This window comes from Alosa sapidissima, chromosome 1 (genome assembly GCF_018492685.1).
Source record: "Alosa sapidissima isolate fAloSap1 chromosome 1, fAloSap1.pri, whole genome shotgun sequence".
NCBI classification, from domain to species: Eukaryota; Metazoa; Chordata; class Actinopteri; order Clupeiformes; family Clupeidae; genus Alosa; species Alosa sapidissima.
This window is the reverse complement of record NC_055957.1, coordinates 47899243-47917802: the sequence shown is the minus strand read 5'-3', so window position 1 is coordinate 47917802 and position 18560 is coordinate 47899243. Positions and strand designations below refer to the sequence as shown.

Genomic DNA, 18560 nt, shown 5'->3' with positions numbered 1-18560 from the left:
AGATTTTGCAGCGTTGAAATGACCATGCTGAAAGCAAAGCTATCATTGCAGAGTGTGCTTTTGAGGAACTGGACTTTAACTCTGTTGCTATTCCGTTGATGTTTGAAAAAAAAAAACGTATTACAACACAGCTTCTTAGTATAATGCATAAACTTCATGCACTGGGTTTAATAATGTGTGTATGGCTATGCATTCATTTTGAAGATTGATTAAAAAAAGCTTTGTGTGAAGCCGCAAAAGACTTGTATCATGATGCAAGACTGTGGTCACAAATGCAGTATTTGGTGCACTCATGTTCTTCTATTTCATCTTTATTCAGATGGCTTCTTTAGGGATTGTATCGAAGCTTGAAGAGAGAAGTACTGTCCTGGGTGCAACATCAAAGGTCAATATTGTCTTATAGTTTTTTATGGCAAAAAAGTCACTGTTTGACACTGTAAGAGGTGCTGTTGGACCTGAGCAGTCCGCCTTGGCCTTGATATGGAGTGGTATACTGTTCTGAAACTGGTCCAGTCAAAGTTGACATCACTCTTGTATTCCTTTGTTCCACAGGATTGGAAAACTCCCTTGATGAGCTTTATGTCTCGTAAGAGAAGATCTTCCATCTCCAGAAAGCCATTTTGTGCAGGTTGTTTCTCGGTCATCGGAGATCCAACAACAACGCATCAGTAACCAAGGACCCTCATTAGTGTTTTGTGGTGGTTTTAGCTGAGGGAAGTGTTCAAACTTAACATGCGCCTTCATATGGTTAATGTCTGTTGTTTTTTTTATGATTTCTCCCTAATTCACCTAAAGACTAACCCTGGCCATTTTGAAACACATTCCCCATTCTCCCACTCATATAGTGAAACCAGTGCTGGGCTGTGCTGTTATTAAATTTCACCGCAGTTACCTCACCTGGCAGCCCTGATTCTGCTAGGCCGTGTTTTAAGTGATGAGTATAGGCGTGAGGGGTGATTTTACAGCCAGGTGATTACAGCCCCACCATGTCATTAGCCTCTACTATAGAATTATCCTGTTACAGAGCCAACCGCGCTTACGTCACAGCCCTCCTACTGCGTCATGATGACTGTGAGACACAGCTGGGCTGGTGGGTTGCTCCGGCAAAAACGGATCCTTTAGGAAATGGGCCCTTCAGCTCCTTCCATCATTATGAAGTTGTAACATAAATATGAACATACTCCTCACAGATTTTCAAATCCATGGTTTGAGTCAGTCCGGGTCTGCCTAAGTAAAAGACATTACAAAAAAGCCCCAGTTGGGCTCTGAAAGTTTTTTGTAATGAGCATCTTTGAGTGTGATGTAAAAATGTTACGCCAATTAAAAAATGGATTTTCAGAATTTTATTTGGAATTTTCATTCACCCTTAAATGCTTCAATGAAAGTGGTGGCTTGAAGAGTAGAGCCCTTGCTGGCAGGTGGAGATCGGGTTTGTACTCCTTGCACAGATGTAAGTACGGAAGTAGAGAAAGCCACACAACGGGAATCTCAATCTCAGTTCTTTGGGTCTTTGGCTGGGGTGCTGCTAGCAACATCTCTCCCTAAAGAGAAAATCATCTCTTCAGTCAGACAGTGATTCAGAAAAGGATTGACAGGCTTAAATATTCAGACTTGACAATTAACACGGAAAGTGATGATCTAGCAGAATCTATATTCTAGACTATACAAGTACTGTATAAAAAACAAATATATTGCTGTATTTGATCATCTAACAAACAAATAGACCTATAACAAACATGGGTTTGAAATAGGGCAAATGTGGAACATCACAGAATGACTACAGTTACACTGAGAAATTACCATCAGGGCGGGGTTTGCTGGGGGGGTCTGATGATGAAGCTTGGGGAGTGGACCCACCCTCAGGATCAGCATAGCCTCCAAAACACCTTTGGAGCACAGGGACAGAGACATTTATTTGACTCAGTATGAAAAGCTGTTATTTCCACTGTTGAGAAATCTTGATGTTGAAATGATGTTGAAGATGGTCTGAACAACAGGTCATCAGATTGTTGAGTGGAATTTAAATATTTAGGACTGGGATCACAATGCTTGGGGCTAGTTGGAGGTACTGAGGGTATAAACGACTCACATTCCTGGATGGAATCGACTCTCCTCCCCATCAAGAATTCCATGATAGGTCCCGATCTCCTTCTCGAGTTTTATCTTGTTGCTAAGCAGTGTGTCGTAGTCACGGCGCTGCTGCTCGATGTCGGCCCTCACGTCGCCGAGCTCGGACTCCAGCTTCCCGATGACTGAGCCCAGGTTCTGCAGCTCGATGTCATGCCAGTGCTTGGCATCATTCAGGGAGTTCTCCAGGCCACGTTTCTGAGGGAGCAAACAGCAATCCCCCAAGACTTCAGTCTATGACCTTTCTGTTTACAGATATTCTTTCTGCATAGTTGCTCAGCATCTGGCCAACATCCAGATACCCTTGCCCTGCAATTACTCCTCAGAGCGCAGGTTGGGGAAATGTAATCAGGACCAGATGAGGGCCATATTCCAGGCCCACACTAGGCTGTTTTGAGATAGGAGCAGATAAAGAAGTGTTCATACCAGTGCTCTCATGGACTCAGTCTCAGCCTGCAGGCTCTGGATCTTACAGCCAGCGTCGTTGCACTCTGACTTTAGACCCTCCAGCTCTTCCTCCTCCCTGCTCAGCTTGCTGTTTAAGCTGTCAGCCTGCTGCTTGCATTTATACGTGTGCAAGGAGACACACACACACACACACACACACACACACACACACACACACACACACACACATGAATACAAATGCATGACCACACATGCAGACATACATAGAAGAAATAGAATAGACAACAGGAAAGCATGAGTAAAGAGAAACTGTTCATAATTCAATATAGTGCCAAAATGGGCTAGAAGTGTAGAAGTGTGAACCTTGCATTCCACGTAAGCATCGGTCTCGGCCCGGTTCTTTTCAATGACCTTCTCCCAGTGGGTGCGGATGTAGCTGAGGATTTGGTCCAGATTGGTTTCTATGGGAGCATCGGGCTCATCCACCTCACGGCCAGCCATCTGATTGTACAACACCCTCACATCCTGCCAAGAGCACGTAAGAGGGGAGACGTCATTCACAGAACTTCCTAGTTGCTGATGAGCTGATGGTAATCAACATAGTATGCATCATTTTAAGATAAAACTGAATGAAAAATAAAAGGTTTCTTAGCAGATATTGATGATAGTGGATAGCTGCTGTTGACATATCTTGCCTTATCAGATCTCAAAATCTTCCAAATATACACACAAACTGAAACATGTGTGTGAAAACAAGCATTGGCCCAAAATAGTTTGGCTTGTGTCACTGAATGAGAATTTCAACCCACCTCCTCATGGTTCCTGGCTAGATCTCTCATCTCAACCTTCATGCAGTCAATCTGATTTTCCAGGTCCATCCTTGTCAGATTAGCATCGTCTATCACTTTATAGAGAGAGCCAATCTCCTCTTCCACGGCTTTACGGAAGGGCTGCTCATTTTCATATCTGCCAGGCCACAAAGCAAAACAAAATGTGGAGAGCCTTCCTCTTACATGTCAAGTAACATATCTCAGGAGCAAGATGCTTAGAGCACCAAGTTAGTGGATTGGACTCCCAAGAAAACACATAAAGTGTACATTCTTCGATTCGTGTATAGGACAAGACAAAACATATTCCCCTCCTGTATATCACCATACTTTGTGATCAGCATCAGCTAAATACATCAGCTGGATACATGTCAATTGGTAAAGGAAATGTGGATATGCTGCAAAGGCTGGCCCCACTCAACCAGCCCGAGACACACCTGTCTTTGAAGTCTTCGCCATTGGCCTGCACATTCTCGGTCTGAAGCATGAGCCGGGCGTTATCCAGGATGGCCTCACTGACCTGAGGAGCACCTTTGGAGTGTTAGTGTGCTCATTTCAAAACATGGCTGATTTCCACAACAGCTCGGTGTGAAAGCAAGCAACACCACCACTTTGTGAAATGACATTCCATCTGAAGCACTATACCAACTATATTATGGGTTTTTCATTTAAATGCTTCAACATATGGGATTATCCCATATGTTAAAGCATTTAAATGAAAAACCCACAATATAGTTGGTAATGATACATTGTCATATCATTATGGAGTTACAAAACGGATTTGGTGTATGAAGTATCAAACATTGATTTTCTCTGCAGCATATGATGTACCCTGCTTTATCTCTCATTACTATGTTTAGTATCCAATCCCACACTGAACCAGCTGATCCTCTCAGAGCCCCCACCTGCGTAGAGACATCCTCCCAGTCCTCCCGTAGGGTCGCCCAGGTCCCGGCGCTGGACGCCTTGCGGTCCAGGCAGTTCCTGATCTGCTCCTCCAGCTGCTGGTTGAGCTGCTCCAGGGCGCGGACCTTGTCGCGGTACTCCAGCAGACACCCGTTGAGGGTGTCGAAGCTGGGCTGATGGCCTCGCTCGCCAGGCTGGGGCACCACGGGCACGCTGGTACTCCTCAGGCCCTGGAGGAAGACGCTGCTGATGCCCAGTGCCCGGCGGGAGACGCGCGTGCCCAGGCAGCTGGCGCTGCCAGTAGGGGCCATGCCCACGAACACACCCCGTGGTGCGCTGGTGCTTCCCACAGTCACTCGGCCTATGCCACCCGGCCGCTCGGTGGCTGACTGGCCCAGGAAGGAGGATCGGCGTCTCGGAAGAGGCATTGCTTTTGTGTGGCGGTGGCAGCGACGATGGAGATGGTGGTAGTGGTGGTGATGGCGGCAAGCTACTCACCCATGGACATTGCTTCAACAAAAACCTCTCTGCCCAGCACTCAGCGAAACGGCCTCGCCTCCCAGCACATGCCTCTTTATGGTGCGCTGGGCTTCTGGAAAGCAGAGCTCTTTGTTTGCACCCTGTTGTTTGCGGTGGCATTGTGACAGAGACCCTGTGGCCCTGGCCTTTGTGCATTGAGGCTGCGCTGTTTTCGGCTGCCTCAGCACTGTGGCCTTCTCAGGAAAGCTCTATGAAGCCAGATGGAAACCCAGAACCTGGTGGTGTCCACCCGCCCAGGTATGCACAGCACACACATGGCAGCCAAATGACAGGGCACAATAAGTGTGTGTGTGTGTGTGTGTGTGTGTGTGTGTGTGTGTGTGTGTGTGTGTGTGTGTGTGTGTGTGTGTGAAAAGTGTCATATCATCATGTCAAAGCAAGAGGAATCTCTATAGCCCTGTGTGTGTAAATGCTAGAATGAGAAAGATAGAAGTGTTTGTGAGGTTGTTCCCACTACACGGGGGGTAGTGAGACGTTTGGGTGACACGCTGCATTTCCAAACATGTACTTGGCCATGATCTGGGAGATACAATTCCTGACCCACATACATTATCTGACAGCCAATTATGATATCCCTAAACAGAGTTGTATTTACACTTTACTCACGACTAAGGCTGTGAGTCCTTCAGTGGCCATCATACTGTAGATACATGCATGCTGATAAAATTGTTGTTATATGTATGTATACACACAATTTTGACATATTCAAATAGTAGGCCTAATTGAATTCTGCATGTTGACAGCTCCATCTGTGTCAGACAGTGTGCGAGACAGGTGTGGGACTGTATCCATGAGACATCAGGCGAGGACTATTTGAACACACCTAACAATAGACATAATGAAGTGATGACATGAAAAGCTTGAAAGGCTATGCACAATACCCTTGATCAGAAGATTATTCCAGAACTTCTCCCTGGAATAACAAGGTGCTGCTAAATTTCAATGATCAATTTAAAGTCTGACCCAGATGGTTACTATTGAAAGAAAATACATTAAGTTAGTGATCATAAAGCAAGAATTATCAATGTTTAATTTGATCATTGTTCATAAATCATGACTGCAAAATCATGGTGTAGTAGGCCTATCAACACAGTGGTGTATCTAGGGCCTCGGGTGTATCCAACAGGGGGAGATATCCGACAAGGGAGAATTCTCCTACGTTATGGCCACGTCAAGATCAGTTGCATAGCAACTGGTGTTTGCAGGTGGCTTCACCCTCTGCTTCTGTTAGCCTAGCTTGCCGCTAAGACGTGTTTGGTGGCTAATGGAGCAAGCCAGTTGGCTTACGAATGCTTCAAGGTGTATTTTCATCAATCTTCTGAGCATTTTATACATTCGTGACTGAGATATCCCAACTGTCAATGTGTGTATAAATAACTTAACGTTGCCTCGCATTTTCCCTCTGGTTGTTTGCCTCTGAACAGCCCCTTCTGTGATTCTGTTCGTTCTCTCTGGCATTAATCTGACATGGTAAGTCATCTTAGCTGGCTAACGTTAACATGTTTGCCGAAAACATAGCTTCCACAAGCTAGCACAAGTTTGGTCTCAAGAAAAGGACCGAGTTGAATGGTTAAATGGCCAAATAGTGTTGTTCAGAACGAGTCGTTGCTAGTTTCATGCTAGCATGTCATACTTTATTGTGTCAGTCCAAAGTATGCCTGCCCTGTTGATGTAGAAGCTACCAGTGTGGTTTACATGTGTCAACCTTGGTAGGCGATAAGATCATTTTCAGTTGAATTAATATATCCTTACGTAATCATATTTAGTCTAAATTAACTAACCATAGTTAGATCTAGTTAAGTAAATCGTAGTGGTGTCCCAGTTGTGAGCTGTGTGTAAATGTAACGTTGGGCCTGATTAATTTGTTGTGTTCATGCACAGGCGGAGCTTGGGTTCAATGAACATCATCAGAATGAAGTTATCAATTACATGCGTTTTGCAAGGTCCAAGCGGGTCCAGAGATTGAAAACTATTGATTCCTGCTTCGAGGACCTTAAAGAAAGCAGGTGACCAATGTGCCAACACTAAGCCTTCATAATAACCAAACACCTTCATATAAATCAAGGATCCTTCCATCTCACTCTGCCCACTTGTGCGTGTCTTTGTGTTTGTTTTCTCTGTTTTCCAGGCTGGTGGAGGAGACCTTCACGGCGGATGAGGTGTCAGACATGCTGGAGGGCCTGCAGGCAGTAGTGCGAGGGGAGGTGGAGATGGAGCTCATCAACACGACACACACCAACGTTCTCCTCCTCAGGCAGCTCTTCTCACAGGCCGAGAAGTACTACCTGAAGCTGCAGACCGACGTGTCAGAACTGGAGAACAGGTGAGGCTGGGGCTGGGACGGTGGGCTGGGACGGGCGCGGTGGGGGGGAAGAGTTATAAGTGTCTCTTAGAAGTTATAATTGGGAAAAGATATGTCATAGGCATAGGGATGAAAGTCATAGGCATACATCTTGAAAGTTTTGAAGAACTTGTAGCAGTTTGAAAAGTTTAGCCTATATTATGTGAATTGTACGGAACCCTGGAGGGGTCATTGTAAGATATTTTTTTGTGTATATCCAGAAAACGTGCACTCATTTACTTAGATCTTTTGCACTAAATAGTGCACTCATTTTACTAAATAGTTTGTTCATTTTACTAAATTGTGTTCTCATTTTAATTTTTGTAAAAGGAGCACATGATTTACTAAAATGTGTGCATGATTTACTAAATTGAGCGCACAATGTAATAAAATGAGACCACAATGTAGTATAACGAGCACTTTGTAGTAAAGCGTGCACACAATATTGTGCACACAATCTAGTAAAATGTAGTTGCTGTAAATTTTGTTTCCAAAGCAGATGAAAGTTCATATTTGGCCACAGCTCCTTCTCTTGTGCTGGTTGTTTACTCGAGTAAAGTGGCTTTGAAAACCACATCCTCCAATTTCCGGTTAGGGCTGTACAGTATGTGAACTTTTTTTGTTCATGGCACTGATGCTACAGAGGTTGATAGTTTTGTGGTATAATTTACAAAATCTCTAGCATCGGTATGTAGTTGCAAACACCTCATCTGTAGACCTCATCTCACTCTAAAAAACTAAACAGGTGTCACTGCTGCTAAGCTGGTAAATTATTCATAGCACAGCTATTTTTTTGTAGCATGTGCTATATGTCTGTAGTTGCAGAGATAGATCTTGTTAGATCATGTTCCCTTTGACAGTGCATGAATCTGTGCATGTCTTTTTTTATGGAAAATGTTGAAAAGTCAACAAGAATATCTATATTAACCATTTTGGTTGTTTACAGTACATTTGGGAACCTCATAGAGGGAAGTTTGTCCAGACAGTTAATAACTTGTGCAGTATCTGTTGTCTTATCACATTGCAACAGATGCGTGTCTATAAAAAGCAAAAACGTTTTGTCTTGTGTAACTCGTAGAAGTTTAATGATCACTTCTCCACACCCAACACATAGTTCCATACAGTTCTGGATCTAGTGTTTACATTCCGCCTTAAGCATGTTATTTAACTTCTGCCCTTATTTGAACAAAGTTCATAAGTATTGGTGTCTTGGTGACTAATTTTTTTGATAATGTGGAACATGAAACCTCACTTTGTACCTGCACCGCAATCAACTAGTTATATCACAGTTTAAAGAACTGCCGTGTTTTGAGACATGATTGATTAGTAAAGTGCCTGGGAGGATGGTGCAGGTTGGGACGCTGTTGCTAGCCTGTGGGATCTTCTTTTTCAGTCCAGAAGCCATAAACTTATCCTAGACAAGTCTCAGTAGTTCATCATTTAGATTATTTTGTAACATTAGTGTAACATGACTAGGAATGTTTTAGGGTTGCACAATTTGGGGAAAATATCTAATTGGGATTTTTTTGCTATTGATATTGCTATTGCGATTTGCGATATGATTTTTGAATATCAATGAATTGATTCAGTTGAATATTCCAAATGTCTCTGTAATTTGTGCCACCTCTGATTGGTGACCACGCCCAGTGCACAAGAAGCACAGCATGCCCGACCAACTGTGAAGCTTACCAATCAGAATTTCTGTGCCCCTCACACACTATGCACACCCACCAAACAGAAGTGGCATAGTCAAGGAGGATGAAATGAATATAAAAGTCAGAAATGTGACTAAATTAACTGTGCATGATTATTTGTATCTTTTGCGATTAGGTAATTGCGGTGGTTCATAGTGCGATTTTGATAATTATGCAGCCCTAGAATGTATTTTTGTGTATGATTTCTGTGTGTGATTGCATATTTGCTGAATAGAGGGTGAAATAACTGATTGCATTCATCTGATAACTGGCGAATTCTGTTTCCTCAGAGAGCTCTTGGAGCAAGTGGCCGAGTTTGAGAAGACAGAATTTAAAACAACTAATAAAAAGGTGAACATCAGCTTGCAAGACTTCCCATGTGAAAGTAGATACAAGTACATGATGTACATATGACACATTTAAATGCATTACAATGCAAGAAATGCAATTACAATGTCAGGTGCATAATATATAATATTATAAAATCTTTATAGGTGAAACTTTAAAGGTGCTCTAAGCGATGCTGGATAACGTCACTTCTGTTCAAACAAAACAGAGAGCTAGCTTGCTACTTCCTCCCCCTCCCGTGCAATTAAAACTCTCCTAAACGCGCATCTTGTCGGTGATGTTTTTGTTGCTGTTTATGGAGCCTTGGCTGTCCAGAGAGATCACGTTTTTTTTACAGTGTATTCAGGACACATGCGGCTAGCGGATGGTGAGGTGATGTTTGCTGTAAGTGACAAAAAATCGTTTAGCCTAATGTAGCATCGCGTAGAGCACCTTTTAATGTTAACTTTTTTTGTTTTCGGTGAAGTATGATTATTAACACGATTGAGTTATTAACCCATTAATGCCATTTTGCATGCCTGACACAGACAAGCCAAGATGTCAGCAAGCCCAAGCTGGCCCCATTGAATGAAGGGGGTGTATCTGAACTCCTTAACAAGGTGGGGTAAACTGATGGCTATATTATACAGAACTCTTGTTTGTTTTATAGCCTTTAAAATGACTCACCTCTCACATGAGTCAGTTGACTGTATAAATGCATGCTTCATATTGTCTACCTGTTCTACATGTTTAGTTTTGAGCATACATTGCACCACATGTTAACTGCTTGTGTGTGTGTGTGTGTGTGTGTGTGTGTGTGTGTGTGTTCGTAGGAGATTGCCAGACTACAGGAGGAGAATGACAAATTAAAGGCAAGGCTCAAGACCCTGGAATCACAGGTAAATATGTATTTGAAGTTTGGTAGACTCAGTGGTGTCCCCTATGTTCTGTCTGTTTTTCTGTTCAATTTCCTGTCCTGTTAATGGAAGCTCATGGTTGAGCTTAATTACCAGTCCCAGTGGGTATGATGACGCAGGACTTGGGCTTATTTTAGTCAGCTTCTTCCATATGGTAACTTGTGAGTGGTGTTTTTCAAGGCCACCAGTGCTCTAGATGAGAAGTCCAAGGTGGAGCAGGCTCTGAAGGACCTCCAGAGGGTCCAGACTGACCAGCAGGTACAGTAGGAAGTGACCTCACACACATAGACATGAACCTGAAGAGATCAGGAGATGTAGTAGTAGAGGCCCCCTCTTTCACACATCCTCTTCACTCAGTTTCTCATAGTGATAGTAATTCTGTTTGTTTTTGCTGCATGGAATACTCATGGTGAGTATGTCAAAATCCAAGTACCACTATATGCTTTTTGCCTGTTAGGCATAGCTTAGTCTGGTATAGTATAGTATAGTATAGTATAGTATAGTATAGTATAGGAAAAGTGTAAGAAACTAGACTGAAATGTGAGGTCTTTTTTTAATCACGTTGTAGTGTTAATTCACCAAAAATGTCTGTCCATCTCTTTGTCTTATCCCCTCACAGTTCACCCGGCGATCTCAGGAGATCACAGACCTGGAGGGTACAGTGGAAACTCTGAGGGAGGACTTCCAGAAGAGCCTGAGCGCCACCACTGCGTCTCAGAAGGACCTGCAGGACAATCTGGTAGCTGCCAAACATGACCTGCTGCGCGTGCAGGAACAGCTGGCCTTAGCCGAGAAGGTGAAGACCCATCCTTATGTCTTTGGCATGCCCGTGTGATACCACGTACCACTATGATTCAAAGATCAGTTTATATTAAGGTTTTGGTAGACGTTGACAACTCTTAGTATTTTTTCAGAAAACCCTCAGGAAATAAAGTTATTTAGTCTAGAATGCCATAGGATTCTATAGGTGTTTTTAGCAGGCATATTAGGAGTAAATGGGTTAATAGTCAGCACTTTGTTTGTTTAACAATGTTTCACTATATGTTCATACCTGGCATCTACTGTATCTCATACTATGAATATCTCATGTAACAATGGTCCATGCGTTCATGTTTATTCATCTTTGTTCATATGTTTAATACAGGAACTAGAGAAGAAGTTCCAGCAGACTGCTGCATATCGCAACATGAAGGAGATCCTGGCCAAAAAGAATGAGCAGATCAAAGAAATCAGGAAGAGGTTACAGAAGTGAGTGGTAGAATTCACTCAATGCTGTGCTAAAATTGGCACAAAGTAACATTGGAGCTGTGTTCAGCCATAGATGAATTTTCTATTTAAGGTTAATAGCTGAGCTAGTTTCCTTGACAGACTTCCTGCCATCTTTTAATTTCCTTGACAGATATGAATCTGAGTGAGGAGAGCCAGTGGAGGCAGTGAAAGAGGAGCAGACGGGCCAAATGCCGAGAGGTCACTGCAGCAACACTGACACAGATATTTCACCTCATGACCCAATTACAGATAAATTGGTATTCTGTGTTCAGGGAAGTGGTCTTTCAACAATCATGTGATTTCACCACTGTTTATGTATCATCATGGAAATGACCAGAAAAAACTTTATCTCCCCCAGACTACCTTACAGACTGGAATTTTCTCTATCTGTTTGGACGTAGGTTATGGTGGTTGGAAAGTTCTTTAATCTGGAATGAAGGTTAGTTTAGATGTGTGAGTGGTTATGTGTATGTGTTTGTGGCTATCCAACCCTGTCATATGAGATATGATTGTGGAGCTTATGTCAAGTCTGCCTGATTTGTCCACCACGGCCTAAATTATTTTATATATACTAATGTTTTTGACAATGGAATATACTCTAGTTGATATAATGTATTTTATTACTATTTTCCCAGTCTGCACAGTGGCTTTTCACCATACTGGCCAGCTGCCGTACCTCTCTGTAATGCACTGTGTCTTCAGCTGTGTGTGTTGCATATGTTGCCAGTATTACATAAAAGTTAACTTGCACATACACCTAAATGTGTTGAGAGGTTCACAACAAAACATGATCAGTGTTGTGCTGATCTAGATAATGAAATGTTCCGGTCAATAAATTGTGTAAAATTATGGATAAACATTGATTGTATTGATCCTTTTTTTAGTACTTTATGGATAAGAAGTGACAGTGGTCAGATCTTAGCTTTATATCATTTGGCCATGGTGTTGCCACATAAAACAAAACAAAAAAAGGACACCAAAAAGATAACCACCGTAACCAGATGAAATAACTAGCATCTAAAGTCACCATGGAAAATGTCTAATATAAGAGAGGAATTACAGGAGACGCTCATACATACATTGCTCACTCAGGTTGGTTGGCCCTCAGAATCAAATGTTTCAGTTAACAGGAATGACAATTTGGAAGATTAAGTCCAAAAACTAAAAGCGACAACTGTGTTTTCACCTATCTGATGTATGACATGTTTGAGTGATCAGGGCTTGGGGGGGAGTCTGTGGGCAGGCCTCCACAGGGTAGGCATTGGCAGGTATGCTTCACCTGCCAGGGAGCTGTACGCACCCAGCATCCCACCTCACCCCACCCCAAGATCTGCTGCTTGTCTCCCCAAGGCTTTCAAGACCAGGCAGTGCCTCCTCATTATATGAACACTCTATGACCTGAGTCTCTGTGATAGTCACTGTGGCTTTATCTAGCTTTGCATACAGGTTATTCTATGTTTTCACACTAATAGAATGAATAGGATGTTTGCCGGTGCTTTTGCCATGGCGCTACATTGGTTATTATCTAATGCTGATGTAACCTACAAGAAAAGACTACGTACCAGGGCCCAAAGTATTGTGAAGGACTCCTCACATCCTGACTATGGACTTTTCAAAATACTGAGGTCAGGCAAGCGTCTCTGCTGCTAAGACCAGAATAGAGAGACTAAGCAGGAGCTTTTTTCCTCAAGCAATCCGTATCCTGAACACACAAGACTATATAAACTGCACTTACAATTTTTTTTACACACTTGCACATGGATTGTACACACACTGCACTTTATACTCTCTCTTGCTATTTATTAAAAATATTTCTTGATCTTTCTGTCTTCACATTTGCACAGAAAAAGCTGAACACCAAACGAAATTTCACTTCATGCTTTACGTTAGTATTGCTATGTATGTGACAAATAAACCTCCATGTATCCTTGTAACTTTATTAAGGTGATAGTACAAGAATGTAGGGGCAGAACTCCCCATAAGGAGTGCTTTTTAGCGTGGGTACTGCATACCAATCTGAGCTCCAACAAGCTGTCACAATGAGAAGCCCATAAAACTGATAAGAGTCGGTGCCCTGGAGGTCAGCCAGGAGGGGCTCCAGGGAAGGCAAGGAGAAAGGGATGGAGCAGGGGTACAGCTAGAGAGGCAGGCAAGCCCCAGCCCATCTCTCTCTCTCTCTCTCTCTCCCCCCCTCTCTCTCTATCTCTCTGTGACACACCCTTGTTTCTCTCTCTGTCCTGTCCTTACCCAACTGTCTATATAAGCGGGAGGCTTCAGTCTGTGATCTCGTCTTCAATCCGCTGTGTGCTCTCTTCGTCTCCTGCTGTGATCACAGACTATCAGCCATGACCATGTCTCTGTCTTTATCCTCCTCGCGGCTGTCAGGCCTGGGCTTTGGGGGAGCCGGGGGTGGCCGACTGGGCTTAGGGCTTGGCGGAGGTGCTGGCTTGGGTATGGGGCTGGGTCTCGGAGGAGGCCTGGGTGGGGGAGCTGGGTCTGGGGTAGGATTCGGGATGGGGCTGGGCTTTGGTGGTGGTGCTGGAGCTGGGCTTGCCCTGGGGGGTGGTGGTGGTGGAGCTGGGCTTGCCCTGGGGGGTGGGGGTGGCGCAGGGGCGCTGGTTGCCAGCCCGGCCTTTGCCATGGGCCGCACCATGGCATCGGGAGGCCTCAGTGCCGGCGTCGCCCTGGCCGCTGGGTCCGGTGCCGGCCCCGCCCTGCCTGCTGTGCTCTCCCGGGCGGCCGAGAAGCACACGCTGGCTAGCCTGAATGACCGCTTCACCTCCTATATGGCCAAGGTGCGGGGGCTGCAGCAGGAGAACGCCGCCCTGGAGGCCAAACTTTCCCAGCTGACTGGCGGCGCGGACATGTCCCCCGAGTCCTCCGCCGCCTCCACCGTGGAGTACGAGGCCCAGCTGAGCGAGTACCGCAACACGCTGGAGACCCTCTCCCTCGACACCGTCAAGCTGGAGGTTGAGCTGGACAACGTTCGTGGTGCTGCCCATGAACTCAAGGCCAAGTGAGTGAATCTCGCCTCTCCCACTTACTACACAAACTGCGATTTCACTGTGACGACATGCCTCACATTCAAAAGCCTCGTACAAGATACAGAATTTGATTCTGTCAAATTCTGAAGATTTGATTCATTGCTGATTACAATGAGGTGAGGATTGTGTTAATGTAATAAAAAAGTAGCATTCATTGTTACTTAAGGTCCCCTCTGCATAGGAATATTCTTCTTACCTTAGGGCTCCTCTGCATTGTAGCTTGAATTTTATTACTCATTTTGTAAGTCGCTTTGGATAAAAGCGTCTCCTAAATAAGTAAATGTAAATGTAAAAAAGTCTGTTCACCAATTTTTATAGTTGGCTGGCACTAGTAAGAAAAAAGTGTATTGAAATTCAAGAATGCACCTGCTTGTGCATGCTCATCTGTGTTTTGCACAGGTATGATTTTGAACAGGGTGTGAAGTTCCAACTTGAGTCTGACATCGCTTCAATGAAAAAGGTGGGGAGAAAGAACAAGGTCACCTAGGATGAAGTCATGGAAATATTTCAAATGAATATACACCTATTGATTTGTTGATTAATTGATTAGTTGAATTCTAATTGATTGTCTTGGCAGGACATTGAAATGGCGTCAGAAATCCGAATTGATTTGGATGCCAAATACAGTAGTCTGAAAAGTGAACAGGAATTCATCTCTAAGACCCAAGAGGAGGTGAGAAGGGTTTCAGCAACACCAGCGATAGATTCAAAGCATTATCTTCATCTCTATCTCTCTCCAATATCGGTGCTTGGGCTTTCTCCTAACTCTGCCTGTCCTTGTGCCTGGTCCTCAGGAGCTGTCTTCTCTGCAGACCAAACTCGGCACAACTGCCATGGACACTTCTGTTTCTATGATCGAGGTGGACACGGTCAAGTCCTTCGACATCGCAACTGCCCTCAACAGCATGAGGATGGAGTACGAGAAGTCCGTACAGCAGCACAGAGAGGAGGCCGACGCCTATTACAAACTCAAGGTAACCCCCCCCCTCTCTCTCCCCCATTCATTTTAATGGCTCACTCCCACTTACATTTAAAATGAATGGTGTCTTTCTCTGTGTTGCGACCTGAGTTAAATCTCCATGCCCACTCTGATGATTTGCCCTGTAGATGGAAGAGATCCAGACACAAACGGCCAAGAGTTCAGAAGCCATCTCCTCAGCTAAGGTGGAGATAACATCGGCCAGAAAAGAGCTGCAGGCTCTGAGTCTTGAGCTGCAGAGCCTGGTTTCTGTGGTAAGCACCCTGCCACTACAACACATCAACATGCTGTAAACACTGCTCATTGGCTGGAACTTCATGCAGGTTCATGTGTTGTTTCATGTAATATATGCTGTTACCAATCATCCAGACTTTTATTTTTTATTGCGCATGGTTTCCTATGTTTGATTTAACCTCTGTAGTCATTAGTTGTAAGAAAATGGCCATTGTGAATAAAATTCCCGAAGTTTACCGGTGGACCCAATTATGATAATATGATCTCAAAATAAAATAAAACTGAAGGAGTTCTTCAGAAAACATTGTGGCCTAGACTAGCATAAGATAAAGACTTTAGGGATTTTAGGGGATTTTGATAGGATGAAAGCAAAACTAAAAGTCCAGACTAAACTAAACCAGCTCTAGTAACCACTGTCTGTCACGGTGTCACCTGTGTCGAGGACGTGCTTGAATCAGCACCAGTTCCCACCGATCAGTTAACAGCTTCACAACAAATCACTGTACCAAGACACAGGAAGTGGTTTTCTATGCACAGAATTATGCCTCTCTGCTCAAGGGCTGAGAAAAAACTTTCCCCAGAGTAAACCATCGCACAGTTCCCCTCAGTTCATGTGAATATCAGGGTTAAACAGCGACACTGGCATAGATACGACTGCACAGATATTGGTCATAAAGTTTCTAATCGACCTGCAACTGTCAGCCCTGTCAGCAGTGTAGAGGTTGATTATACGAGAAGTTGCTTGATGATTCCTGGCATAGTTTGATGATGACATATATAATCTTTTCCATCACATTGTACTTTACTGTCCTAATGCTTGTAATCCTCTCTACCTTTGGGCCTGTTTCCTGCAGAACATGTCTCTGGAGCAAAGCATAGCAGAGGCCCAAGCCCAGGTCAGTGTGGGTGTCTCTGAGTCCCAGGCTCAGATCGCTAGCCTCACCGCTGCCATCGAATCAGCAAAGGCAGACCTCCACAAGCAGATCCTGGCCTACCAGGAACTGCTGGATGTCAAGCTAGCCTTGGATGTTGAGATATCAACATACCGCAACTTGCTGGACGGAGACGACTTCAAGTGAGTTTGAAGAAAACAAATAGAGTAAATCAAAAAGGATTGCATATTTACAATTCCTTGCCTCTACCAACACTCATATTACCACTATATTTACCCTCGTTATTCATTGTACCGATAATCCTGACTACTGCTGATGGCTTGAATATAAAAAGCTCTCTGTCCATATCTGTTTCAGGTTACCGGAGTTCACTGAAGCATCCTATACTTTCACAGGTAAGCATGGCAAAAGGCCCTCTCGTGATAGTGTGCGTAGGAGTGACGTCTCTAATTCACAGGAATGATTAAAAGGTGCAGGCCTCAGAAGGCTAGATTGGTCATGGTGGTTTTAGGGAAATTCCTCAGTCACATGGAGAGGTAACCACATTGCAAATAGAAACAGGCCTCTATTACCACCTACAAACAAGTTTGGTTTCAGAGACATGTAGCATCTTTGCTGTCAGATTTGTAATGTAGGCCCTTGGTAGAGTGAGTTTGGAGTTTATCCATTTTCCTCTCCCAGGATCAGGTAAGTAAGTTTACATGCATTTTGGCCAAGAATTTCACAGTTACCTCAGAGCCATGTTCTCTGTCTAAGCCAGAGTGTGTGCAGGGAGCACCTGGCTGTGCCACTGTGAGGGCATTTATGAGGGGAACCCTGTAGCACTTTAGATCAAGTCTTAGCATGAGGAATCCATCAAACATCAGCAGCTGGTGAGCACTCCTCCAAGCGCTGTTTAAGCGCGTCTCCTCTCTCCCAATCCACGCCCCCCTTTCTGCACTGCCTGGAGGAGCCCACATCCAATGGGGCAGGGGTGGGTGGGAGAGTCCTGTGGTGGTGTCAAGGGTGGAGCCCTGTCTCACCTGCGCTTTCTCGTCTCGCAGAGAGCGCCATGGCCCACACCAGCACCCCTCAGGACTCCCCCATCTCCTCCCCCCCTGCGGAACGGCCCTATAGGGTCACTCTTTCAGGCAAGTGGGACCTTGTTATCAGATAGATGCGGCTCAGGATCAGGCAAGTGGGACTTATCAGACAGGCGGAGCGTGGCGCACATCAGATGCATGTCTCTGATTATCTGCTGTTTGTTTTTTCCTTTTTCAGCTGAAAGTGGCGGCACCATAGAGGTGAAACAGATCATCACAGGTGAGGCAAACGCTTTAGCCTCTTTACCCACAATGCACCAGCATCACACACATACATGACTGAAAAAAAATACCCTTCTGCGTCCTGCATACACACTCCAATTACATATTTTACTAACACACTCCTCCTGGGAGGATCTAGACCGCAGTTTACCCATGTACATATATTTATATCACATTCTTGCATAGGACATGTAGGACTCTTAGAACTAATTTGGTCTCTCCGTGCCCTTTTCATCCACAGAACACGTGGAGACATCGGTCATCTCTGATGCTGACGGATCAGAATCCTCTTGATCCTCCCAGTGATGAGCACACACATACCATGAGTGTGTGATGGCTGTTAAGTGATGTCTGTGCTCATCCCACTCTGCACTCTTGTCCAATAAACACTCCATCCTGATGCCCCCCGGTGTGTCTTTGTCTTTCACATGTGATGTGATGTGATGTGATGTGATGGTATGTGTGCTTCAGCTGACAGCAACATGGCACACACGTTTCATGCACGTATATGTTGTGAAATGTGTTCAAGGTAAGCACTGATGTCACGTTAGATGACACTGTAAATACGTAGCCAATCATTTGTGTCAGTACTCTAAACAAAAACATGGCAGACAAATCTATGGGAATATTCATTCAACAGTTCATTTTCGGTGCAGGCCTTTATCTACATCTGGCTGAGAGGTAGTGCTGAGCTATCTCTTAGTCTCAGATTCTAAGATACTGTATTGAAACCAGAGGAAGAAAACAGGT

General features: G+C 44.3%; 3 protein-coding genes across 4 annotated transcripts; 2 read left to right on the top strand and 1 right to left on the bottom strand.

Moving 5' to 3' along the window:
• Positions 1-1403: 1403 nt before the first annotated feature.
• On the bottom strand, positions 1404-5121 carry bfsp2 (beaded filament structural protein 2, phakinin). The gene is made up of 8 exons (XM_042097974.1): positions 4268-5121; positions 3800-3882; positions 3345-3501; positions 2899-3060; positions 2554-2682; positions 2090-2325; positions 1801-1886; positions 1404-1541 (listed from the first exon to the last, which is right to left on the bottom strand). Exons 1-8 carry the CDS (start codon positions 4694-4696, stop codon positions 1495-1497), a joined length of 1329 nt encoding a protein of 442 aa, XP_041953908.1. The 5' UTR covers positions 4697-5121; the 3' UTR covers positions 1404-1494.
• Positions 5122-5963: 842 nt separating this feature from the next.
• Positions 5964-12215, top strand: LOC121713412 (leucine zipper transcription factor-like protein 1). 2 transcript variants are annotated; one of them, XM_042097987.1, is made up of 11 exons: positions 5964-6107; positions 6233-6278; positions 6690-6814; positions 6937-7131; positions 9134-9194; positions 9719-9790; positions 10004-10069; positions 10268-10345; positions 10707-10883; positions 11232-11335; positions 11487-12215. In XM_042097987.1, exons 2-11 carry the CDS (start codon positions 6276-6278, stop codon positions 11500-11502), a joined length of 897 nt encoding a protein of 298 aa, XP_041953921.1. In that variant the 5' UTR covers positions 5964-6107; positions 6233-6275; the 3' UTR covers positions 11503-12215. The 2 variants fall into 2 exon arrangements, 1 of the variants encoding a protein (XP_041953921.1); XR_006032818.1 differs by having other exon boundaries at positions 5965-6278; positions 11487-11795; positions 11992-12215.
• A 1099-nt stretch (positions 12216-13314) lies between these two features.
• On the top strand, positions 13315-18215 carry zgc:136930 (uncharacterized protein LOC563946 homolog). Its single transcript, XM_042100708.1, has 9 exons — positions 13315-14372; positions 14800-14860; positions 14978-15073; positions 15195-15374; positions 15508-15633; positions 16468-16688; positions 16864-16901; positions 17767-17808; positions 18052-18215. Exons 1-9 carry the CDS (start codon positions 13702-13704, stop codon positions 18102-18104), a joined length of 1488 nt encoding a protein of 495 aa, XP_041956642.1. The 5' UTR covers positions 13315-13701; the 3' UTR covers positions 18105-18215.
• Positions 18216-18560: the final 345 nt, after the last annotated feature.

Coding starts and splice junctions, on each gene's coding strand:
- LOC121713412 (XM_042097987.1), top strand. Junction 6,815..6,936: donor GAGGACCTTAAAGAAAGCAG/GTGACCAATGTG, acceptor TCTGTTTTCCAG/GCTGGTGGAGGAGACCTTCA. Junction 10,884..11,231: donor AGCTGGCCTTAGCCGAGAAG/GTGAAGACCCAT, acceptor TGTTTAATACAG/GAACTAGAGAAGAAGTTCCA.
- zgc:136930 (XM_042100708.1), top strand. CDS start 13,702: ATGACCATGTCTCTGTCTTTATCCTCCTCGCGGCTGTCAGGCCTGGGC. Junction 14,373..14,799: donor GCCCATGAACTCAAGGCCAA/GTGAGTGAATCT, acceptor TGTTTTGCACAG/GTATGATTTTGAACAGGGTG. Junction 14,861..14,977: donor ACATCGCTTCAATGAAAAAG/GTGGGGAGAAAG, acceptor TTGTCTTGGCAG/GACATTGAAATGGCGTCAGA.
- bfsp2 (XM_042097974.1), bottom strand. CDS start 4,696: ATGCCTCTTCCGAGACGCCGATCCTCCTTCCTGGGCCAGTCAGCCACC. Junction 3,061..3,344: donor TAGCCAGGAACCATGAGGAG/GTGGGTTGAAAT, acceptor TGCTCTTGGCAG/GATGTGAGGGTGTTGTACAA. Junction 1,887..2,089: donor AGTCGATTCCATCCAGGAAT/GTGAGTCGTTTA, acceptor TGTGCTCCAAAG/GTGTTTTGGAGGCTATGCTG.